Source organism: Notolepis coatsorum (assembly GCF_963971535.1).
Source record: "Notolepis coatsorum genome assembly, chromosome: 12".
NCBI lineage: Eukaryota > Metazoa > Chordata > Actinopteri > Aulopiformes > Paralepididae > Notolepis > Notolepis coatsorum.
In genome coordinates this window covers 32,263,258-32,282,755 of record NC_140176.1, presented here as the reverse complement: position 1 = coordinate 32,282,755, position 19,498 = coordinate 32,263,258, and the positions used below count along the sequence as shown (strand labels likewise).

Genomic DNA, 19,498 nt, shown 5'->3' with positions numbered 1-19,498 from the left:
AATCTGTGGCTAGTATCTCTCTGGTGATCATAACCATTCATCTCTAAAGCCAACCACCATTTTTAAAAGCAACAATCACGTTACCATATTTGTATTTATATTTTAAATCGTATAACGTTATTTCGCTGCATATTAAATTACTGTAAATACGAATGTAAATCATTGTTTCGTTGTACATATTGTGTATAGTTTATAATGTTATTGTTTTTTACATGACGTTAGTAGCTAGCTAGCTAGCTTGCTAGCCGGCATTCCCGAAACTCCTCTAACATGCCCTGATTTAAAATGGTTCTCTCCTCTTTGTATACCTTTGTCCTCACAAAGTATTCTGCCAGCGAACTTATGGACACGACAGTAGTAGTAGTTATAAGGTTTTTGAGCTTGTAACATTAACGTTAGTTAGCTATCGTGTTATCAACGGGCTGTGACGTGTAGCTAGCTAGCTTGCTAGCCGGCATGATGCGTGTGCAGTGCTTGCCCCACAGGTCTGAGAAGAGGACCTGCACATTTTACTCGTTGCCAAAACTCCTCTACATGCCCCGATTTAAAATGGTTCACGACAATAGACATTGCTAACGTCTAGTACGTTTAGCGGGGTAACGTTAACGTTAGCTAGCTAGCTAGCTTGGTATCAGCTTGCCGTGTCGTGAGGTAGGCGACAGCTGCCTAAGTAAATGTAGTTCTTTTTTACGACAAATAAAAAACCTTATAACTACCTTTTATTTGGGTGGCTAGGTGGCACAGTGGGCAAGGCGCTCGCCACCAACGCAGGAGATGCTGGGTTCGAGCCCAGCTCTCGGCGTTGCTACCAGCTTGGCTGGTCGTTCATACTAATACAATTGCCAGTATTAGGGGGTGGGAAGCTGGTGGGTGGGCATCGGACGTTGTGGACAGCGACTCCTACAGGTCGGTTGGTGCGCCTGCGCAGTAGAATCAGGAAGTGACGGGGGCAGCGTGAGCCTCCCACGTGCTACTCCTCGCCACTGAGAGATCGCGCTGTGCAGGTGAAAAGATGCGACGGCTGCCTCTTCGTGTACCGGAGGGGACACGTGATGCAAGGCTTTGTCCACATTGCAGCCGGCTTGTGGGAGGCATTGCCTAACAGCGTTCGAGACAGGGGAGGGTAGAATTGGACAATACGAAATTGGGGAAGGGAGAAAAATAGAAAAATGGGGAGAAAAAGTAGATAAAAAAAATAATAACTACCTTTATTTCAACCAAAAATGCCTAAACAATAATGTTATTGGTAGAAGGGAACTCATTTTGTGCAAAAATGGAAAGCTTGCCAATGTTCATGCGGCAGAATTGTTACAATAGCCGATAATCCATTTTCCCAATGATAAATCCCTATACGGGTGGAACAACCAGTGACATCAGACTACACCTCCCTATTAGGACTGTATACCATTCTACCACGGTGCCGATAGGGTTGATTTTGAGGTTGATTGCTGTTCTGTTATATGCCAAGTCTCGAAATATTCTGAAAGTCCGCTTTGTGGGCAACTCGTGAAACATTAATAAACAGATCGATTTATTTGTGTTATTAGGAGTTTTAATACAATAATGGATTGTTTGTCCCTGTACTTTTATGAGCAAACGAAATTCGTTATAATTTCGGTATAATATTTATTTATTTATAATATATTTATTTAATTCTGAGGATGTAGAATCCACGTGTGCGCAATCACCAATGATTTCTTCCAGATTAAGTTGTTAAAAACACAGGTGCATACCAATACATAAAGATATACTCATATTTATTATTATAACGTCAGGCTTGGAGATCATTCTTCTGAGAAACATGACACCTACTGTACTTCGGAGTTCCACAGGGGAGCTGCCTTGGTCCATTATTATTCTCACTATAATAATAATAATAATTCATTTTATTTATATAGCGCTTCTCAAGGACCCGAAGTCGCTATACATGCTACCACTCGGAGACATCATTAGAAAACACAATGTATGTTTCCATAGTTACGCAGATGACACACAGTTGTACATCTCCGCTGAACCAAATGATCACACAGCTATAAACTCCATTTCCGCCTGTCTCTTAGCAATAATCAAATGGATGACGAACAACTTCCTAAAATTAAATGAGGGCAAAACTGAAATCCTACTAGTCGGTCCTATAACAAAAAGAGAAATGTTACAGAGCAATATGGGGCAACTTACTCCTTGGATCAAACCCGAAGTTACAAGTCTTGGTGTTATAATGGACTCAGACCTAAGCTTTAAATCACACATCAACAAGTTGACAAAAACATAATTTTTCCACCTTAGAAACATAGCTAAGGTACGGCCGTTTATAAATAAAAAAGACGCTTAAAAATGGATCCATGCCTTTATCTCAAGCCGACTTGACTACTGTAATGCACTCCTCACTGGGCTCCCAAAAAAAAACACAGAACGACTCCAACTCATTCAAAACTCGGCAGCTAGGCTACTAACTAGAACCAAGAGGAGAGACCACATCAGTCCAGTATTAGCTAACCTACACTGGCTTCCGGTAACATTTAGAATTGATTTCAAGGTCCTCCTCCTTATATACAAAGCACTAAATGGAACAGGACCAAGCTACATTGCAAATTCTCCAGTCAACGATGTGCCTCCTAGAACATTGCGATCATCTACTACTGGTCTATTGAAGGTTCCAAGTCACAGTCTAAGGAAAATCGGGGATGCAGCCTTTGCAAACTATGCACCAAAGTTATGGAACACACTACCTATGGGCATTAGGGAAGCTAGATCTCTTAACACTTTGATCGCCGGGGTTAAATTCATAATTTACCATCCCTCGCCAGCCATATTTAACATGGAGAAGTTCCCCTTCTTTGCAGGGCTATAACTTTTTAAATTGTATTGCTAAATTGACATTACTATGGCCCATTCAACGTCCTATATCTATTGTTCAGGGTGTAGCAACGTTATACTTTTTCATTCACATATTCATACTAAAATACGGTCTAAAGTATAAGTACCGGTATGTTTTTATCGTTTTCTGCAGCTTTCTCCAGAACTTGATTTATAGCCCCAAATGCATTATATTGATGATGAAATACAGTTTGATAGCAATCTGCGCGAGATAAAAAAATTTCAACTGGACGTGCTTCTAGGAGTTACTAAGTATGATCTGATGTTGACCGGATGGGCGGGGGGTCGTTTATAATTCCGTGGGCAACGTTATATCATTCATCTAGTGTGGGTGATATGATCATTAGAGCAGTTAGTAAAGAACACGTTGAAAAATAACGCTGGATCTTACCGTATCTTCCTCGCGCCGTTGGACGATGAGCGTGGAACTGAAATATTCCTATTATGGGATGTAGAAATACCCAATCAATTTCCAGGTTGTATAATAGTATATACGTCCAAATCATGTTGTTTATCGAGTTATTTGCAACCGATCGACATCCAGTGTGTCAAGATGGAGTCCTGCTAACGATAGCGAGTGCCCGGACGAAATATGGGTGAGCACCACTTGATCCGCATCACTTCCTGTTTGGGCGATCGGCTGATCGGCCACCAGATGGCGCTCTTGAACAGTTGGAGAGTTGAGAGGGGCTCACCAGTACATATAATGTCTCCGGGGGAGAAATATGATTTCGATCACAGATTTTTGAAATATTGATATCAAAGACGCTGTCCAGCGTCTTCGGCAGAATAAGCATGGCGGGGAAATACGCTGCACAGCGTCTTCAGCGATTAAAGTGTTAATATTTTCAAAAAATAAGCTAAAAACGTACCTCTTCACCATAGCCTTCTAATACACTCCGCTGTTGATTGTACTGTAGCACTATTTTACTCTGTCCATTCTATTGCATAATTTTACTATCTATTTTTTTTTTTTTATCTCATTTTCTATTTTTCTCCCATCCCAATTTCGTATCGTCTAATTCAACCCTCCCCTGTCTCGAACGCTGTTTCTTGCCTCCCACAAGCCGGCTGCAATGTGGACGAAGCCATACATAACACGAGTCCCCTCCGATACTCGAGGTAGCAGCCGTCGCATCTTTTCACCTGCACGGCGCGATCTTTCAGCGTCAGGGGTCTGTGCCCATTGCTTCTTGATTCTACTGCGCAGGCGCACCAACCGACCTGTAGGAGTCGCTGTCCACAACGTCCGATCCCCACCCCTCAGTTTTCCCTCCCCCTAATACTGCCAATTGTATTAGTACGGACGACCAGCCAAACTGAAAACAATGTGGAGAGCTGGGCTCGCCTTGCCCACTGCACCACCTAGCCGCCACATTTTTACTATCTATTTTATTGTACTATTTTATTGCACTGTATTATTTGACTCTGTCTATAACTTTTTATTACAGGTTAAAAACTGTCAGGTATTAAACTGTGTGGGTATCAAACAAGAGACTGTCAGGCTTTAAAACTGTGTAGGACCCAGGCCTAGAACTGCACCCTGAGAGAGTGAACTGCGCCCTGAGAGGGAGGTTTGCCCTGAGTGGGAGGTTCGAAGGGTCAAAGTGGGTATAAAACAGGAGGGAAGACTGTCAAGTTTTAAACTGTGGATAACAAACAGAGAAGGTAAAGACGACTTTGAACTGTTGAACAGTAATCCAGAACTATTTTAATCTATTCTATTCTACTATTTTATTGCACTGCACTATTGCACTATTTTACTCTGTCTATTTTATCTTACTCTTTTTATTATTGTCTATTTAAAACTGAATCAAACCATAAACAAGGTGGCCTGTTGGGATGTTAGATCCTAATGTGAAAAACTGTGATTTTATATGTCTGCACTTTATGTGCTCATCCAAGGAGTAATGGTTGAAGAGACGTGGTTGCGGTGGTCGGTAGACCAGTGAGCAGTGCATTGCAGTAGTCGAGGGGAGACATGACTGTTGATTGGACACAGAGTTGGGTGGCTTCTTTTCTCAGGAAGGGGCGGATCCTTCTGACATTGCTCAGGAGGAACCTGCAGGTTAATTCACTGGTGTAGCTGTCAATCATTATTTGGTGTGTCTCAATCATTCTTTAGTGTGTCTGTCAATCATTCTTTGGTGTGTCTGTCAATCATTCTTTGGTGTGTCTGTCAATCATTCTTTGGTGTGTCTGTCAATCATTCTTTGGTGTGTCTGTCAATCATTCATAGGGGCGACAGTGGCTCGGGAGGTAGAGCAGTCGTCTGGCAATCTGGAGGTTCCCAGTTCGATTCCCGCTCCTCCCGGGCAGCGTGTCGATGTGTCCTTGAGCAAGACACTTAACCCCTAATTACTCCCGATGAGCAGGTTGGCACCTTGCATGGTTGCCTCCGCCGTCGGTGTGTGAATGTGTGAGTGAATGGGTAAAATGTGAGGAACAAATTAGCGCTTTGGATAAAGCCCTATATAAAAAAATCAGCCATTTATATTTCATTGGTGGGGCTGTCGATCATTATTTGGTGTGTCTGTCAGTCATTCCTTGGTGTGTCGGGGGGAAACCATGCAAGGTGCCAACCTGCTCATCGGGAGCAGTTAGGGGTTAAGTGTCTTTCTCAAGGACACTTCGACACATGCTGCCCGGGAGGAGCTGGAATCAAACTGGGAACCTTCTGATTACCAGACGACCAGTCTGGCGAGAGTTTGTATGAAACACGCAAGAATTTTAATTGGCGCACAAGTGGAGCCGCCAGTTCAGTGTCAATATGTGTTTTTAGTTTTTTTGCTGTATGGTCGTGAAATTTTGCTCTAAATGGTAAAAAGGTCTTAAAAAACAATGCCCGGCTAGTTACTTTCCTCTGGCGCCAGGTCTAGTTACTGTCAGAGGGTTTCAAATGCTTCTGCAGCGCCAGGAAAAACACCCAGAGACCTGGACTAAGATCATGTGTTACTGAATTTTCTGCATCAATGCAAAATCACAAATGGTTAGGAATTATCATTATTACATGAATGAATGATGTTTCTCACCGCTGTCTGTCTGTCTGTCTGTCTTTCTCAGGAAGAAGAACAAGAGAGAGGAGTACAGAGTCAAGCTCCGCCCATCCAGGAGAGCGGTAAGTGTCACATCTATCTTTGACTATCCTACATGACACGCTGCTTCTGCTGTTAGACTATCCTACATGACACTGCTTCTGCTGTTTGACTATCCTACATGACACGCTGCTTCTGCTGTTTGACTATCCTACATGACACTGCTTCTGCTGTTTGACTATCCTACATGACACTGCTTCTGCTGTTTGACTATCCTACATGACACTGCTTCTGCTGTTTGACTATCCTACATGACACGCTGCTTCTGCTGTTTGACTATCCTACATGACACTGCTTCTGCTGTTTGACTATCCTACATGACACTGCTTCTGCTGTTTGACTATCCCACATGACACTGCTTCTGCTGTTTGACTATCCTACATGACACTGCTTCTGCTGTTTGACTATCCTACATGACACTGCTTCTGATGTTTGACTATCCTACATGACACGCTGCTTCTGCTGTTTGACTATCCTACATGACACGCTGCTTCTGATGTAGAGCAACGCTTGGGTCAATTCATTCTACGTTTCAATCGGTTCAGTATGTAAATAGAAATGACAGACTCGCTCATTTCCTAACAGGCTCTGATATTACTGTCCTCTCATGGCCAAGGATTTTCAATGTTTAAATTAAAAGAAAAATCCATTTCCAAAATTAATTGAATAGTAAATTAATGGACCCCGACCTTGACGCAGAGATATATAACTTTATTTCTTTCTAACATACAAAGAAATACTATTTTTTCATTGACAAGAATAAGTTATTTGACTTAACCCTCATCATCATTCATATATTCATTAAATTGTAATGTGTGCTCACTCACCTCACTAATATCCCATATTATACCATGTCTAATAGGGCTGGGCGATATTTAAATTCTTTATATTTTTGTAGAATATTTGACTGTATTTGGTTTTTACAATGCAAATTAGTCTTTTGGTTTTAGTTATTTTTTTTGTAATGCAATTGTCATGGTGCTTTTTCATTAAAACTGGTGTATTTTAATATAATTTATATCCCAAAACCTTTATAATACTGCTGCAAGGAATTTCTTTTTAAAGATTAACCTGGTTAAAAACCTATACGTTTACATGGATCCATGACGCTATAGATATTTTCAGAAGAATTCCGTCGCCAGGGAAACGGCTTGAGCCGGTTGATAGACAATAACACAGCATCGCCAGGGAAACGGCTTGAGCCGGTTTATAGACAATAACACAGCATCGCCAGGGAAACGGCTTGAGCCGGTTTATAGACAATAACACAGCGTCGCCAGAGAAATGGCTTGAGCCTGGTTTATAGACAATAACACAGCGTCGCCAGGGAAACGGCTTGAGCCTGGTTTATAGACAATAACACAGCGTCGCCAGGGAAATGGCTTGAGCCTGGTTTATAGACAATAACACAGCGTCGCCAGGGAAACGGCTTGAGCCGGTTGATAGACAATAACACAGCGTGACGCCGACAGACGACGTGTCGGAACGTTAAAGGAACACGCCAACTTTTTGGGAAATTAGCTTATTTGCCATCTACCCTGGAGTTAGACAAGCAGATACATACCCTTTTCTTCTCTGTGCATGCATTAGGCTTTAGGGAACAGTCACACCGTTAGCCTAGCTTAGCGTCATTCACTGAAAGTAGGTGTGCCAGTGTAGCCTAGTTCCCAACAGTCACGAAATACACTCCAAATACAACTCCAAAACGTTCATGTTGTGACCTGTGTATGTACCACGTGGAGAAAAAAAAATTTACTTTCGTTTTCTAACAGATTTATACTCTGAACAATTTTTTGCCGAACCACTGCTGCATGGTGTTCCTTTTATTTTATTTGTATCCACTTTTTCTCCTTATTTTTCTATTAAATTGTAATGTGTGCTCACTCACCTCACTAATATCCCATATTATACCATGTCTAATAGGGCTGGGCGATATTTAAATTCTTTATATTTTTGTAGAATATTTGACTGTATTTGGTTTTTACAATGCAAATTAGTCTTTTGGTTTTAGTAATTTTTTTTGTAATGCAATTGTCATGGTGCTTTTTCATTAAAACTGGTGTATTTTAATATAATTTATATCCCAAAACCTTTATAATACTGCTGCAAGGAATTTCTTTTTAAAGATTAACCTGGTTAAAAACCTATACGTTTACATGGATCCATGACGCTATAGATATTTTCAGAAGAATTCCGTCGCCAGGGAAACGGCTTGAGCCGGTTGATAGACAATAACACAGCATCGCCAGGGAAACGGCTTGAGCCGGTTTATAGACAATAACACAGCATCGCCAGGGAAACGGCTTGAGCCGGTTTATAGACAATAACACAGCGTCGCCAGAGAAATGGCTTGAGCCTGGTTTATAGACAATAACACAGCGTCGCCAGGGAAACGGCTTGAGCCTGGTTTATAGACAATAACACAGCGTCGCCAGGGAAATGGCTTGAGCCTGGTTTATAGACAATAACACAGCGTCGCCAGGGAAACGGCTTGAGCCGGTTGATAGACAATAACACAGCGTGACGCCGACAGACGACGTGTCGGAACGTTAAAGGAACACGCCAACTTTTTGGGAAATTAGCTTATTTGCCATCTACCCTGGAGTTAGACAAGCAGATACATACCCTTTTCTTCTCTGTGCATGCATTAGGCTTTAGGGAACAGTCACACCGTTAGCCTAGCTTAGCGTCATTCACTGAAAGTAGGTGTGCCAGTGTAGCCTAGTTCCCAACAGTCACGAAATACACTCCAAATACAACTCCAAAACGTTCATGTTGTGACCTGTGTATGTACCACGTGGAGAAAAAAAAATTTACTTTCGTTTTCTAACAGATTTATACTCTGAACAATTTTTTGCCGAACCACTGCTGCATGGTGTTCCTTTTATTTTATTTGTATCCACTTTTTCTCCTTATTTTTCTATTTTTCTCCCATCCCAATTTCGTATATTGCCAATTCTCCCCTCCCCTGTCTTGAACGTTGCTAGACTATGCCTCCCACTGGTCAGCTGTAGTGAGGATAGAAGCCTTGCATCACGTGTAGGGATGGGTACCTTTCACATTTGAACCGATACGGTACCGGTACCTGTGAATCGATACCAGTACCCAACGGTACCTTTTTTCGGTACTTTAGTCTCAAGAAATTTTATTTACCTACCTCAGTCGTGAAAAAAAAATCCAAACTTCAAATAACTACAATTTCGACAGTTTTCGGCTTGCCATTGCCCCGACTGCTTTGTTGTTGAATCAAGTCAAATCCTAGGTAAGCATATATACTTCCTGTCTCTGCTGTGCAGGCGTCACCCAACCGACCTGTAGGGGTCGCTGTCCACAACGTCCAATCCCCACCCATCGACTTCCACCCGCTACCTCTGTCAATTGAGATAGTATGCCGACTGGCCCAAGCCGCAGACAATGCTGACACCGGGATTCGAGACCGGAGTCTCTTGCATTGGTGACGAGTGCAATCTCCGCTACGCCACCCAGCTGCTCCTGGTGTTCCTTTTAGAGGTTATCCCCTAACCCCTCATGTCTAACCCCTAACCCCTCTGGTCCTCGCAGCCTAACTTCTATGAGAACATCCCGGTGTGCGGCAGGAAGGGGCGGGGCCCCAGGCCCGTGACAGACAGCCCGGTGTACGCCAACACGATACCAGACAACCGCCAAGAGATAGGAGTCACAGGGGTTAGGATTCATCCATATTCTCAACAACCTGATACTGTATGTTGTGCGGTGGGTGTAGATCAGGGGTCTCAAACTCGCGGCCCGCGGGCCAATTGCGGCCCGCTGGATGATATTTTGCGGCCCCCTACTTGACATCAAAGTTAAAAAACAATAAAATTTTTTTTTTTAATATATATATTTTTTTAATGTTGTGGGACTTGTACAGCACTTTGTTCAACTTTGTCAGTGCTGTAAAGTTTAAACCTTTTTAAATCTTAGACAAACAAAACACTTTGCTTTTATGAAATATTGTAAGCCGTCATTTGAGGCTTTATAAAAGCAGCACAATGAACACAAATCTGTCAGTGCCAAGTCCGACCTCATCTTAAATAACAAACAGCATTGCTTGTTGTAGTTAACAAAGAGAGGCAGAGTTGATTTAGCAAAAAAGAATTTAAAATCATATATATATATATAATATTTGATGCGGCCCAGCCTCACCCAGACTCTACCTCCAGTAGCCCCCAGGTAAATTGAGTTTGAGACCCCTGGTGTAGATGATGTAAACCTGATAAACTGCATTTTGGGAGAAATTACACTATAATTTATTGTGTTGTCACAACGCCCTCCCGCTTTTAACAAGCAACCGAGAGGCCTGTGAGCGGAAAAAGAAGAAATATGAGACTTATTATTTTCACCGGCACTGAAGGCCAATACGTCTTTTGTCCTAAGCTCTTAACAATCGTTTCTCTAGGATGGTTTTTTTTTTATTTTTTTTTGGGATCTCCCACAGCCACATTCATCAACATTCAAGGCGTGGTTTGTAATAATAATGATGATGTATCAAGCTGCCTGCCTGCCAGGGCAGCATTACAAGATCAGGGGGTTTGAGTGCCGTTTTTCTCTCTCTCTCTCTCTCTCTCTCTCTCTCTCTCTCGCTCTCTCGCTCTCTCTCTCACTCTCTCGCTCTATCTCGCTCTATCTCGCTCTATCTCGCTCTATCTCGCTCTCTCTCTCTCTCTCTCTCTCTATCTCCCTCTCTCTCTCTCTCCCCCCTAACAGCGTAACCCAATTACAACGCAGGGCCCAGGCCCCTCCGCGACATGGGAGGCTTGCGCACTGACGCAAGTTCCGCTCCCCCGCTAATCAAACGTAACACACACTGCATAATTACCGTCAATCAGTGTTTGTTTGGGCCAAAACAAAGCACGTTAAATCACCATCACAATAACCGCAGTGCCGAGCGCTGCACCAGAGCTGGTGTAATCATCCCCTTCCGCCTTCCTGACTCTCATCTACAGCGATTGACAAAAGCTGATTTAATTGTGCTGTTTTTTTTCTTCTCCTGCCTCTGCGAGTTCCGCTCAGAGCTTCGACACTGACGTGTAATCATTTGATGGAGAACAAAGCGAACACACACACACACATACAAACACACACACATGCACAGACCCTGGGGGTTAACCTGTCCTAGAATACATCTGCATTGCAGTTACACTGTGCTCTTATGACAGCCTTACTTGGTGGGTCGTCATAGTAACGGCATTTGTGTGAATACTTTTTTTCTTTTTGTGTTACTTTTTTTCTTCTTTTTCCTTCTAATTGCCGTTCACAACATTCACTTTGAGACCAGGGACGGGCTAAACTCACAACGTTGAGACCAGGGACGGGCTAAACTCACAACGTTGGGACCAGGGACGGGCTAAACTCACAACGTTGAGACCAGGGACGGGCTAAACTCACAACGTTGGGACCAGGGACGGGCTAAACTCACAACGTTGGGACCAGGGACGGGCTAAACTCACAACGTTGAGACCAGGGACGGGCTAAACTCACAACGTTGAGACCAGGGATGGGCTAAACTCACAATGTTGAGACCAGGGACGGGTTAAACTCACAACGTTGAGACCAGGGACGGGCTAAACTCACAACGCTGAGACCAGGGACAGGCTAAACTCACAACATTACTATTCCGTAGTCACTCGGAACTTATTCGAATACGAATCGAAATGCTGTATGCTAACAGCATAGTCCGCTAGTCCGCAGCAGGCTAACGTTATTTCCAGGAACAAAAGCATTACTTCTGAAAGTTATCATTGATGCTATACTACACAGTGTAGTTGCCGGTAGAAACGAGGGAAAATGTATTTATTATAAATATACAAAACGATAATTTAACACTTTGAGTGCCGGGACACGTCTTCTCACGTCTTTGCTGGCCATGCTAAAGTTGCCGGGGGACGCTGTACAGCGTCCTTATATCAATATTTCAAAAATCTGCGATCGGATTCATAATGTCCCTCCGCTGGCCTGAGATCCACCAGCAGGACCCACTGAGCTCTCTGGCGGTTCAGGAGCGCCATCTGGTGGCCGATCGGCGCAACCGCTTAACAGGAAGCGCAGTAGAGGTTTTGCTGGTCGGCCATATTACTTCCGGGCACTCGGTATAGGTTCCGGCACTCTAGCTTGTCACACTACATAGCGATCGATTGCCAATAACTCGATAAACAACATGATTTGGACGTATATACCATTATACAAGCTGGAGATGGACCGGGTAATAATATATCCCATAATGATAAAATTTCTACTCGACGATGATCGCCCAACGGCGCGCGGAGACTGGGGTGAGTTTCAGCGTGTAACGTTACCGTCTTCGATAATAACTGATATTATCAACATTTGACCCACATTAGATGATTGGTATAACGCTGCCCACGGAATTATAAACGCCCCCTAGCCCATCCGGTCAACATCAGATGACGTGTAGTAACTTCTAGAAGTACGTCTAGTTGGATTTTTTATATCGCGCTGATTGCCATCAAACTGTATTTCATCATCAATATAATGCATTTGGGGCTATATATCACGTTCTGGAGAAAGCTGCAGAAAGAGATGAAAACATACTTATACATTAGACCATACTTTACTATGAATATGTGAATGAAAAAGTTTAACGTTGCTACACAATGAACAATACATATAGGACTTTGAATGGGCCCTAATAATGGCAATGTAGCAATAGAATTTAAAAAGTTATAGCCCTGCAAAGAAGGGGACTTTCTCCATAGACAAATAGCGCTGGCAATCTATGGTATATCATTAATTTAACCTTAGGCAACCAAAGTGTTAATATATAATCGTTATAATTTAACGACTATTGGAAAATATAGTTAAGATGGAGAAACAGTTGACAGGTCATGTAATATGTATATACAGTATATATATATATATATATATATATATGGAGTGTGGGGAAGTATAATGTACTTGCTCTTATATCTGTAGAAATGGAGGCCGTGGCAGAGAGCATGAAGGACGCGCGGCACAGCTCCTCCAGGATACGACACACGACGAGGACGAAGCACTGGGATGACGACGGAATGAGGACATGTAGTTTGAATCCCAGAGTCGTTGGTTCTTTTTGTTTCTTCATCGAAGGGGAATTCCACTAGAATCAACTTTGTTTTTTTTAGTCTGTGAAAGTAGACGTTTTCTCAAAATATGGCAAGACAACACCCCCCACCCCCTCTCTCTCTATTGTTTTGAGTTATGTCCTCACAATGCAAAACTGCATTGCCTGGGGTGGTTGAAAGTAATTTGTACATAATTATTCATATATATATATTTGGGGACAGGGCAGCAGACATTTTTTGGGGGCACATCTTCTACATTTGTGCAGAGACGCAACTCTAAAGTAAATTTTGGAATCCCCCTTTAGGTGTTGATGTGTTCAGAGAGTAGGAGGAAATTTACTGTGATACTGTGTGTGTCTGTCTACGTATGTGATTGTGTGTCTGTCTACGAATGTGAGTGTGTGTGTCTGTCTACGTATGTGTGTGTGTGTCCAGCCACACTGATATTGATGTGACTTAATGACCTCATATATGGTAAAAAAAAACACAGCGTGTCATAGCTACTACCTCCTCATCTCACGTACGTTGATTTCCTGTAAAGTGAGTTCATCATCATCATCATCATGATCATCATCATCATCGTCATCATCATCCAGTCTTAACACAATCTGCGCCAAGAACAGGTTCACTCGTTATTGCCCGCCATGCGAATATCGCCAAAAATGAGTTAACTCGTTTTTATGATCGTTATTTCTTTTATTCGCTATATCTATTCGTAATTCATGGCTGTAGCCTCTGCAGACCCTGGTGAATGTGTCTGAGCTGGCAGACTGTCAACACCGCCCTCTACTGCCTTGCGGAGCTATTGCACTCCATTTGAAACGGTCTGGTGTGTTTTCTGAGCCGATCTGAGCCGTGCGGGCGGGGTTTAAATCCTCAGGCGAGGCAGGCCTTTACAACGATGGCATGGAACACTAACCCCGCCCGCCCGTTCATGTGTAACACTCGGTAATGTTGGGGACAGGATCGCTGTGGATAACTGGAATGGCGATCAGATAATTGGATTATTTTTTTTTGCATTACATCAGAGACAAGGTAAGAACACTATATATAAAATCTTGCGTTGATCTGATATTTCTTTCTCCCGCAATCAAAGCTATCTGTGTGGACCGTGTTGTGCTGTGTACCGTTGGCTGCGGTTTGGGGGGGGGTGGCGAGCGCCCCGCTACAAGGGCCATTTCATGTATGCACGAGGAAGGATAATAACGATAATCTAGCGTTGATTTCAGGATGATTAGATAATCAGCCGAAAAATTACAACGTGATAACTGGATTACACTAAAATGCCTTTTTCTCGTCTTTTCCTGGAATTACTCAGAATCACTCAATCTATACTCATATTCAAAACGGTATAAAACGGAAATGTACGGATGAAAAAACAATCTGTTTTTTGCATGTTGACCAGAAGCAACTCACTGACAGTCAACGTTGTTATTAGATCCATAGCTATAATATAAAATATAGTTTTAGGACTCGCAAGTTTGGCATTCTAAAACTATCCATTGAATAAAGACCTGGCGCTGAAGGGGGATCAGCGCCCCCTGATGCTGGCAGTCAATGTTAATGGGTTAAAAATGACCACCTGCTGGTTTGAATCAAGCTGTCAAGAGAAGATAGATAGGGGGGTCAGCTGAATGTAAAATTGACCACGTTCACACCGCGGCCAACTTGCTTTTATGTCATGCTCAGAGCAAAATGGCTGCCGTGTGAACATGGTCAATGGCAGCGACTCTGCATCATTTTTAAACATCACGCCATCAGCGTTTCCTCCATCGCCAGATCTCACGTTCAAAGTCATCTCAACCACGTGAAGGATTTTCGGTACGCCATTTTTTTGTTCATATCATACATTCAATTTATTCTCTTTATCATCAAAAACATTACATTATGTACATTTAGTGAGTGAAAATTGTACTTCTACACTCATCGTGGTGAAAGTGCTATTATTAAATATTACAACAGTAAAGGAAACACAAAAGACACGGTCGACCGATACGTGAAGGAACACAAACGACAAGAACAGAAAGAAAGAAATCAACTGTTTACCAAATATTCTACTAAACGGTGTGTGCTGTGTGTGGCTGCCGTAGACCTGGCAGGAAATACCCCAAAATAAAGAAAAGAGCAAATGATAAAACATCACAAACGAGAACGTTCTCCCAATATTTCGGTTCGGGGTTCGTGGAAAACCTGGAATTGTTGTAGAATGTGAAAACGGGTGTTTTCCAGGCCTGGCAAAATTATGGAAAATGAAAATGTCCAAAAAAGCATTGGAAATGTCCACGAGTGTCGGGCCTTAGTTTCTAGTTACCTTCGCCACGTCTTCTGATTACATACAAGTCTATAGTCATTAGTGGTAGCTTTCCAAAACAAGACCTGAGACATTCAAATAAGCCATCCAACAGAAGAATTAACATTTTGAACATTAACACACAGACATGTCTCAGTTGTGCTACATGTCATAAAATGGTAGAGGACAAATAGAGGCCTTTCGGGGGAATGTTTGAAACGTCCGTCTCTCTTCCGCCTCGGAGGAGACAGCGGTGGCCATGTGTTGATATGAGAAATATATATCAATATATATATGAGAAATATATCAATACAAATGTAATAATTTGGTGTCTTATTACTGGAAACTTGTAAATAGACCACAGTGGCACTTTTCAGTGTTTTACCTGCTCTAACGCTACACAGAAATGAGACGTTTTCCTTTTGAAAATGGTTACAGGGCAGCCATGTTGGGGGAAAAAAAGACAAGTCACCCAAACATTCCCTGCGAGGCCTCGATTTAATTTGGGGACAAAGTGTATTGACTACATTCACACGGCGTCGCTTCAAAAACACGAGGTGCGTAGTTCGGAGGAGACGCATAAACCATTGAAAACGTGCAGAAAAGGTGCAGACGCGTTCAAAAGGGCGCCCAATGTGACCCTTTACAGTGCATTCTTAAGTTGTGTGTTAAGACTCAAAGATAAATTATGACCAAAAAACATCAACTTCTTTCTACAATACTTACGTTTCTCACATATATATATATTATGGTATCCAATCAATACTTAACCTTTCCTAGACGGGCACTTTCTTTGTTAATCTGACTTGGGCTAAATCTTATTATATACTCTTCTATATACATATAATGTGTGAAATAAAATCTTAACAAAAGAAAAAAGTGTGTACAACTTCTTTTAACGTCAACGCAACATACAGTATGAGTGGCACGACATGTATCTTCACTTCTACCAGGATCTATGTTCTGTGGATCTATTCCCGTGCTTTAACCCAACAAAACAATAAACAATTAACAAAAAGAACATTCATATACAGTAACAGAGGAAGTGTGAGCTGGACGGTGCTTTCGACTAGTTACTAATCATTCCCTCAAACTGATTGTCATTTTAGAGTCTAGTTGGAACTTCAGTGTTTCTGTAGTATGTGAACTTTTAAAGTGTCTTGAGCAGTTCTAACGTAGTGAAAGCAGACGTTGCAGTGTGATTGCAGCTCCTGGAGAGCGGGAACACCTTCCCACCAGAGATATTTGAGAAAAGAGATTACACCACTGACCCACTGACACGAGGCGACGGCTGAGGAGGACTAACCAGGTTTGCCTTGATCTGTAGTAAATAGAGAAGTTATAACCAGCTAATTCAGTTTTAATTAAAGCTCAAAGGTAAACGTTTTAATACCCTAATATTTTACCACTAAGCAGCTGATTCCACACGAATCTAGTGTAAAGTAAGGATAGTTGATGTTAGCGACCAGGAGAGGTGTTCATCTTCATTACTAAATCCCATCTCGTAGCATTTCAAGACAAATCCAGCAAGTCAACACAAAAGGTGAACAACAACGTTAGCCACATCCTTGGCAGCGACACAAACACGATCAGCCAACCTAACATGACCCGAGGGGTCGACAAGCTGCTAACGTTATGTATGGTAATAACTTTAGCATTACTTGTTCACCACGTCTAGCTAACCTAAAATTAGCCACCTTGAAAACTGTAATCATATTCATCACTTGACAGCTTACCTCATGCCTTCACATATTTCCTTTCAGTAAAGCAAGTAAAAAATAATCCATGTCTCGATCAGGTAAAGTAATCCAGTCGGAGACAGACGGGAGGTTTGTACTCGTCTTATAGTGTTTAGCAACCGGACGTGACGCCTATCTGGGGAACCTGATCATTGAATTGAAATTATTTATAAATATCAAAAAAATAATTAAATGCTCATAAGAGCTTCTACACTCATCTCCTTCTACAATCATCCTGGTGCAGCGATAACGACAAAATGTATGGAAGGCTTAAACATTTTGTCAATTGTTTTCAAGACTAAGGCAATATTTTGTCGAGGCTAAGCCAAAATTTAGGGAAGTGCGTACAGTTCATCCTCCCTTTTCTTTTATATCTCTGGTTGTGTGCTGCCAAGAACTCCAGGCATGACAAAACACAGCTGTCTGCTAAGAAATATTGAAAAGATGTATTTTTTTGAGGATACAGATTAATCTGATCTGTTCACAATGATAAACTAGACATCCAAAGACAGAGCTTTGACCATCACGGCTCCCACTGAGCAGCCAATCAGAAGGCTCCCACTAAGCAGCCTGTGTCAGAAGGCACTTCATACTCTCTAGGAGGAAAACACAGGAGAGGACATCATTGTCATGGGGGCCACATCTCTACCCATAACTGGTTGCTCAAGATTTTTCACTGTGCGACACCACACTAGGGATCCAGCGATACCACTTCATCGCTGCCCATACCTCTTCCAAGTACACAACTTTCAGTATTGGGCCGGCTGATACCAAGTACACACCTTTCAGTGTTGTTTCCTTGACAATGATGCCTGCTCATGTCCTGTCCTTCTAGTTCATGCTGTTGTTGGAGGATGGGAAGTGAGGTCACATAAGGGGATTAGGAACAGGAGGCAGCGAGAAGGAGGAGACATTCGTGCTAGAGGCAACGTTCATGTGAGCAATGCGTTTCCAGGTGTGCAAAATTGTCAGGGACGTCCCGATGGGATCAGAAAGATCGGTATCTGAGCCGATCACGGCAGATTTTGATCGGTATCAGCTGTATTGAGCCTGATCAGATTTCGACAAAATATATAAATAAACGGAAAAGAAAACATTTAGGGAAAGCTGTGATCCACGCAATCTTTTTTCTTGACGCAGAGCCACTCGAGTTCCAAACGTGTCTTACCTACATTAGGTTTTGCTAAATTGAATATACTTGAAGTGTGCAGCGGTGCAGCTGTATCATCTAGGCGACAGTGGTTCAGGAGGTAGAGCGGTTGTCTGGTAATCGGAAGGTTCCCGGTTTGATTTCTGCTCCTCCCAGGCAGCGTGTTGAAGTGTCCTTGAGCAAAACCCTTAACCCCCTAACTGCTCCAGATGAGCAGGTTGGCACCTTGCATGGTTGCCTTCACCGTCGGTGTGTGAATGTGAGAAACTAAATTGCAAAGCGCTTTGGATAAAAGCTGCAATTACCATCCGTCGCAACTTCGTCCTTCAACCAAGGTGCCTGAACTGAATAAAACTATCCAGGGAGAGAAATTCAGCAACTCTTTAAAGGTCGATGGATGTTCTGAAAACTTAAATGTGTGAATAAAGAGCATTATTTTTAGAACATCCATCGGCCTCCAAAGAGCTGAATTTGTCTCCCTCATCTTGGAGGACAGATACTCAATATTAAAGGAACTCGGAAGCGGAAGCAAAATAAAAACTGATCGGAACGTCCCTAAAAGAAGATTAGGCCCCAAAGTCTTAATTCTGCAATAGACCACTGCACTTCTGCATTACATGGAGCTTGTGAAGGAGTGCGGGGGGGGGGTAAAATGAATGAATGTTGATTAGAGCCTTTACTTAAGTGGTTGTAGCTACAGCTGTGGGGGTGCTGGAGACATGATCCAATAGACTTTTTCATACGCCTGAGTCTCTTGAATACGGAGAATATCAGCACTTTCTCGGGCGAGCTATAGTCACTTTTCCACACCTGCTCCTCAAACTTTGCATGCACAGATTGCCCAGGGAATCCGTCTGGATTGCACCCCTGCAGCCGTAGCTACAACCACTTACGTCAAGGAAATCAACATTCATTCATTTTATCCCCCTGCGCTCTCTCATGAGCTGAAAATACTGGAAGTGTTGCAGTGGTCTGCAATGTCTCCTCCTCCTCTACACCTATTAGGCATGAAGGAACATCTATTGTCCAGCCAAGGCCCAGTCAGATCAGACATCCCTCATTCACTAATGAACCTCTCATCAGCTCCACGAGGCTGGCTGAGCACAGGATAGTCCGTAAATCAACCCACCCTGCCGACGTAATGTCACATTAATGATGGCTTGAAGAAGAAGCCGTGAGAGGGTTGAATTCCACCGTTTTTGACACGAGGGTTCCTGAATCATCAATGTTATATAGACCTTTTCAATGGCCCAAAACTATTTACACAA

General features: G+C 42.6%; 2 protein-coding genes across 2 annotated transcripts in view; one reads left to right on the top strand and one right to left on the bottom strand.

Moving 5' to 3' along the window:
- Positions 1-13,379, top strand: part of cd226 (CD226 molecule) — a gene marked incomplete at its 3' end in the record, with an annotated part of 37,681 nt that extends 24,302 nt beyond the window's left edge. The window contains exons 5-9 of the mRNA XM_084326657.1: positions 5,941-5,995; positions 9,534-9,656; positions 10,390-10,393; positions 12,924-13,028; positions 13,357-13,379. Coding sequence (XP_084182783.1) covers positions 5,941-5,995; positions 9,534-9,656; positions 10,390-10,393; positions 12,924-13,028; positions 13,357-13,379 — 310 coding nt within the window. The remainder of the gene's footprint in view (positions 1-5,940; positions 5,996-9,533; positions 9,657-10,389; positions 10,394-12,923; positions 13,029-13,356) is intronic.
- The window catches only part of dok6 (docking protein 6), a gene marked incomplete at both ends in the record, with an annotated part of 666,878 nt that overhangs the window by 409,644 nt on the left and 237,736 nt on the right, over positions 1-19,498 (bottom strand). The window lies entirely within an intron of this gene.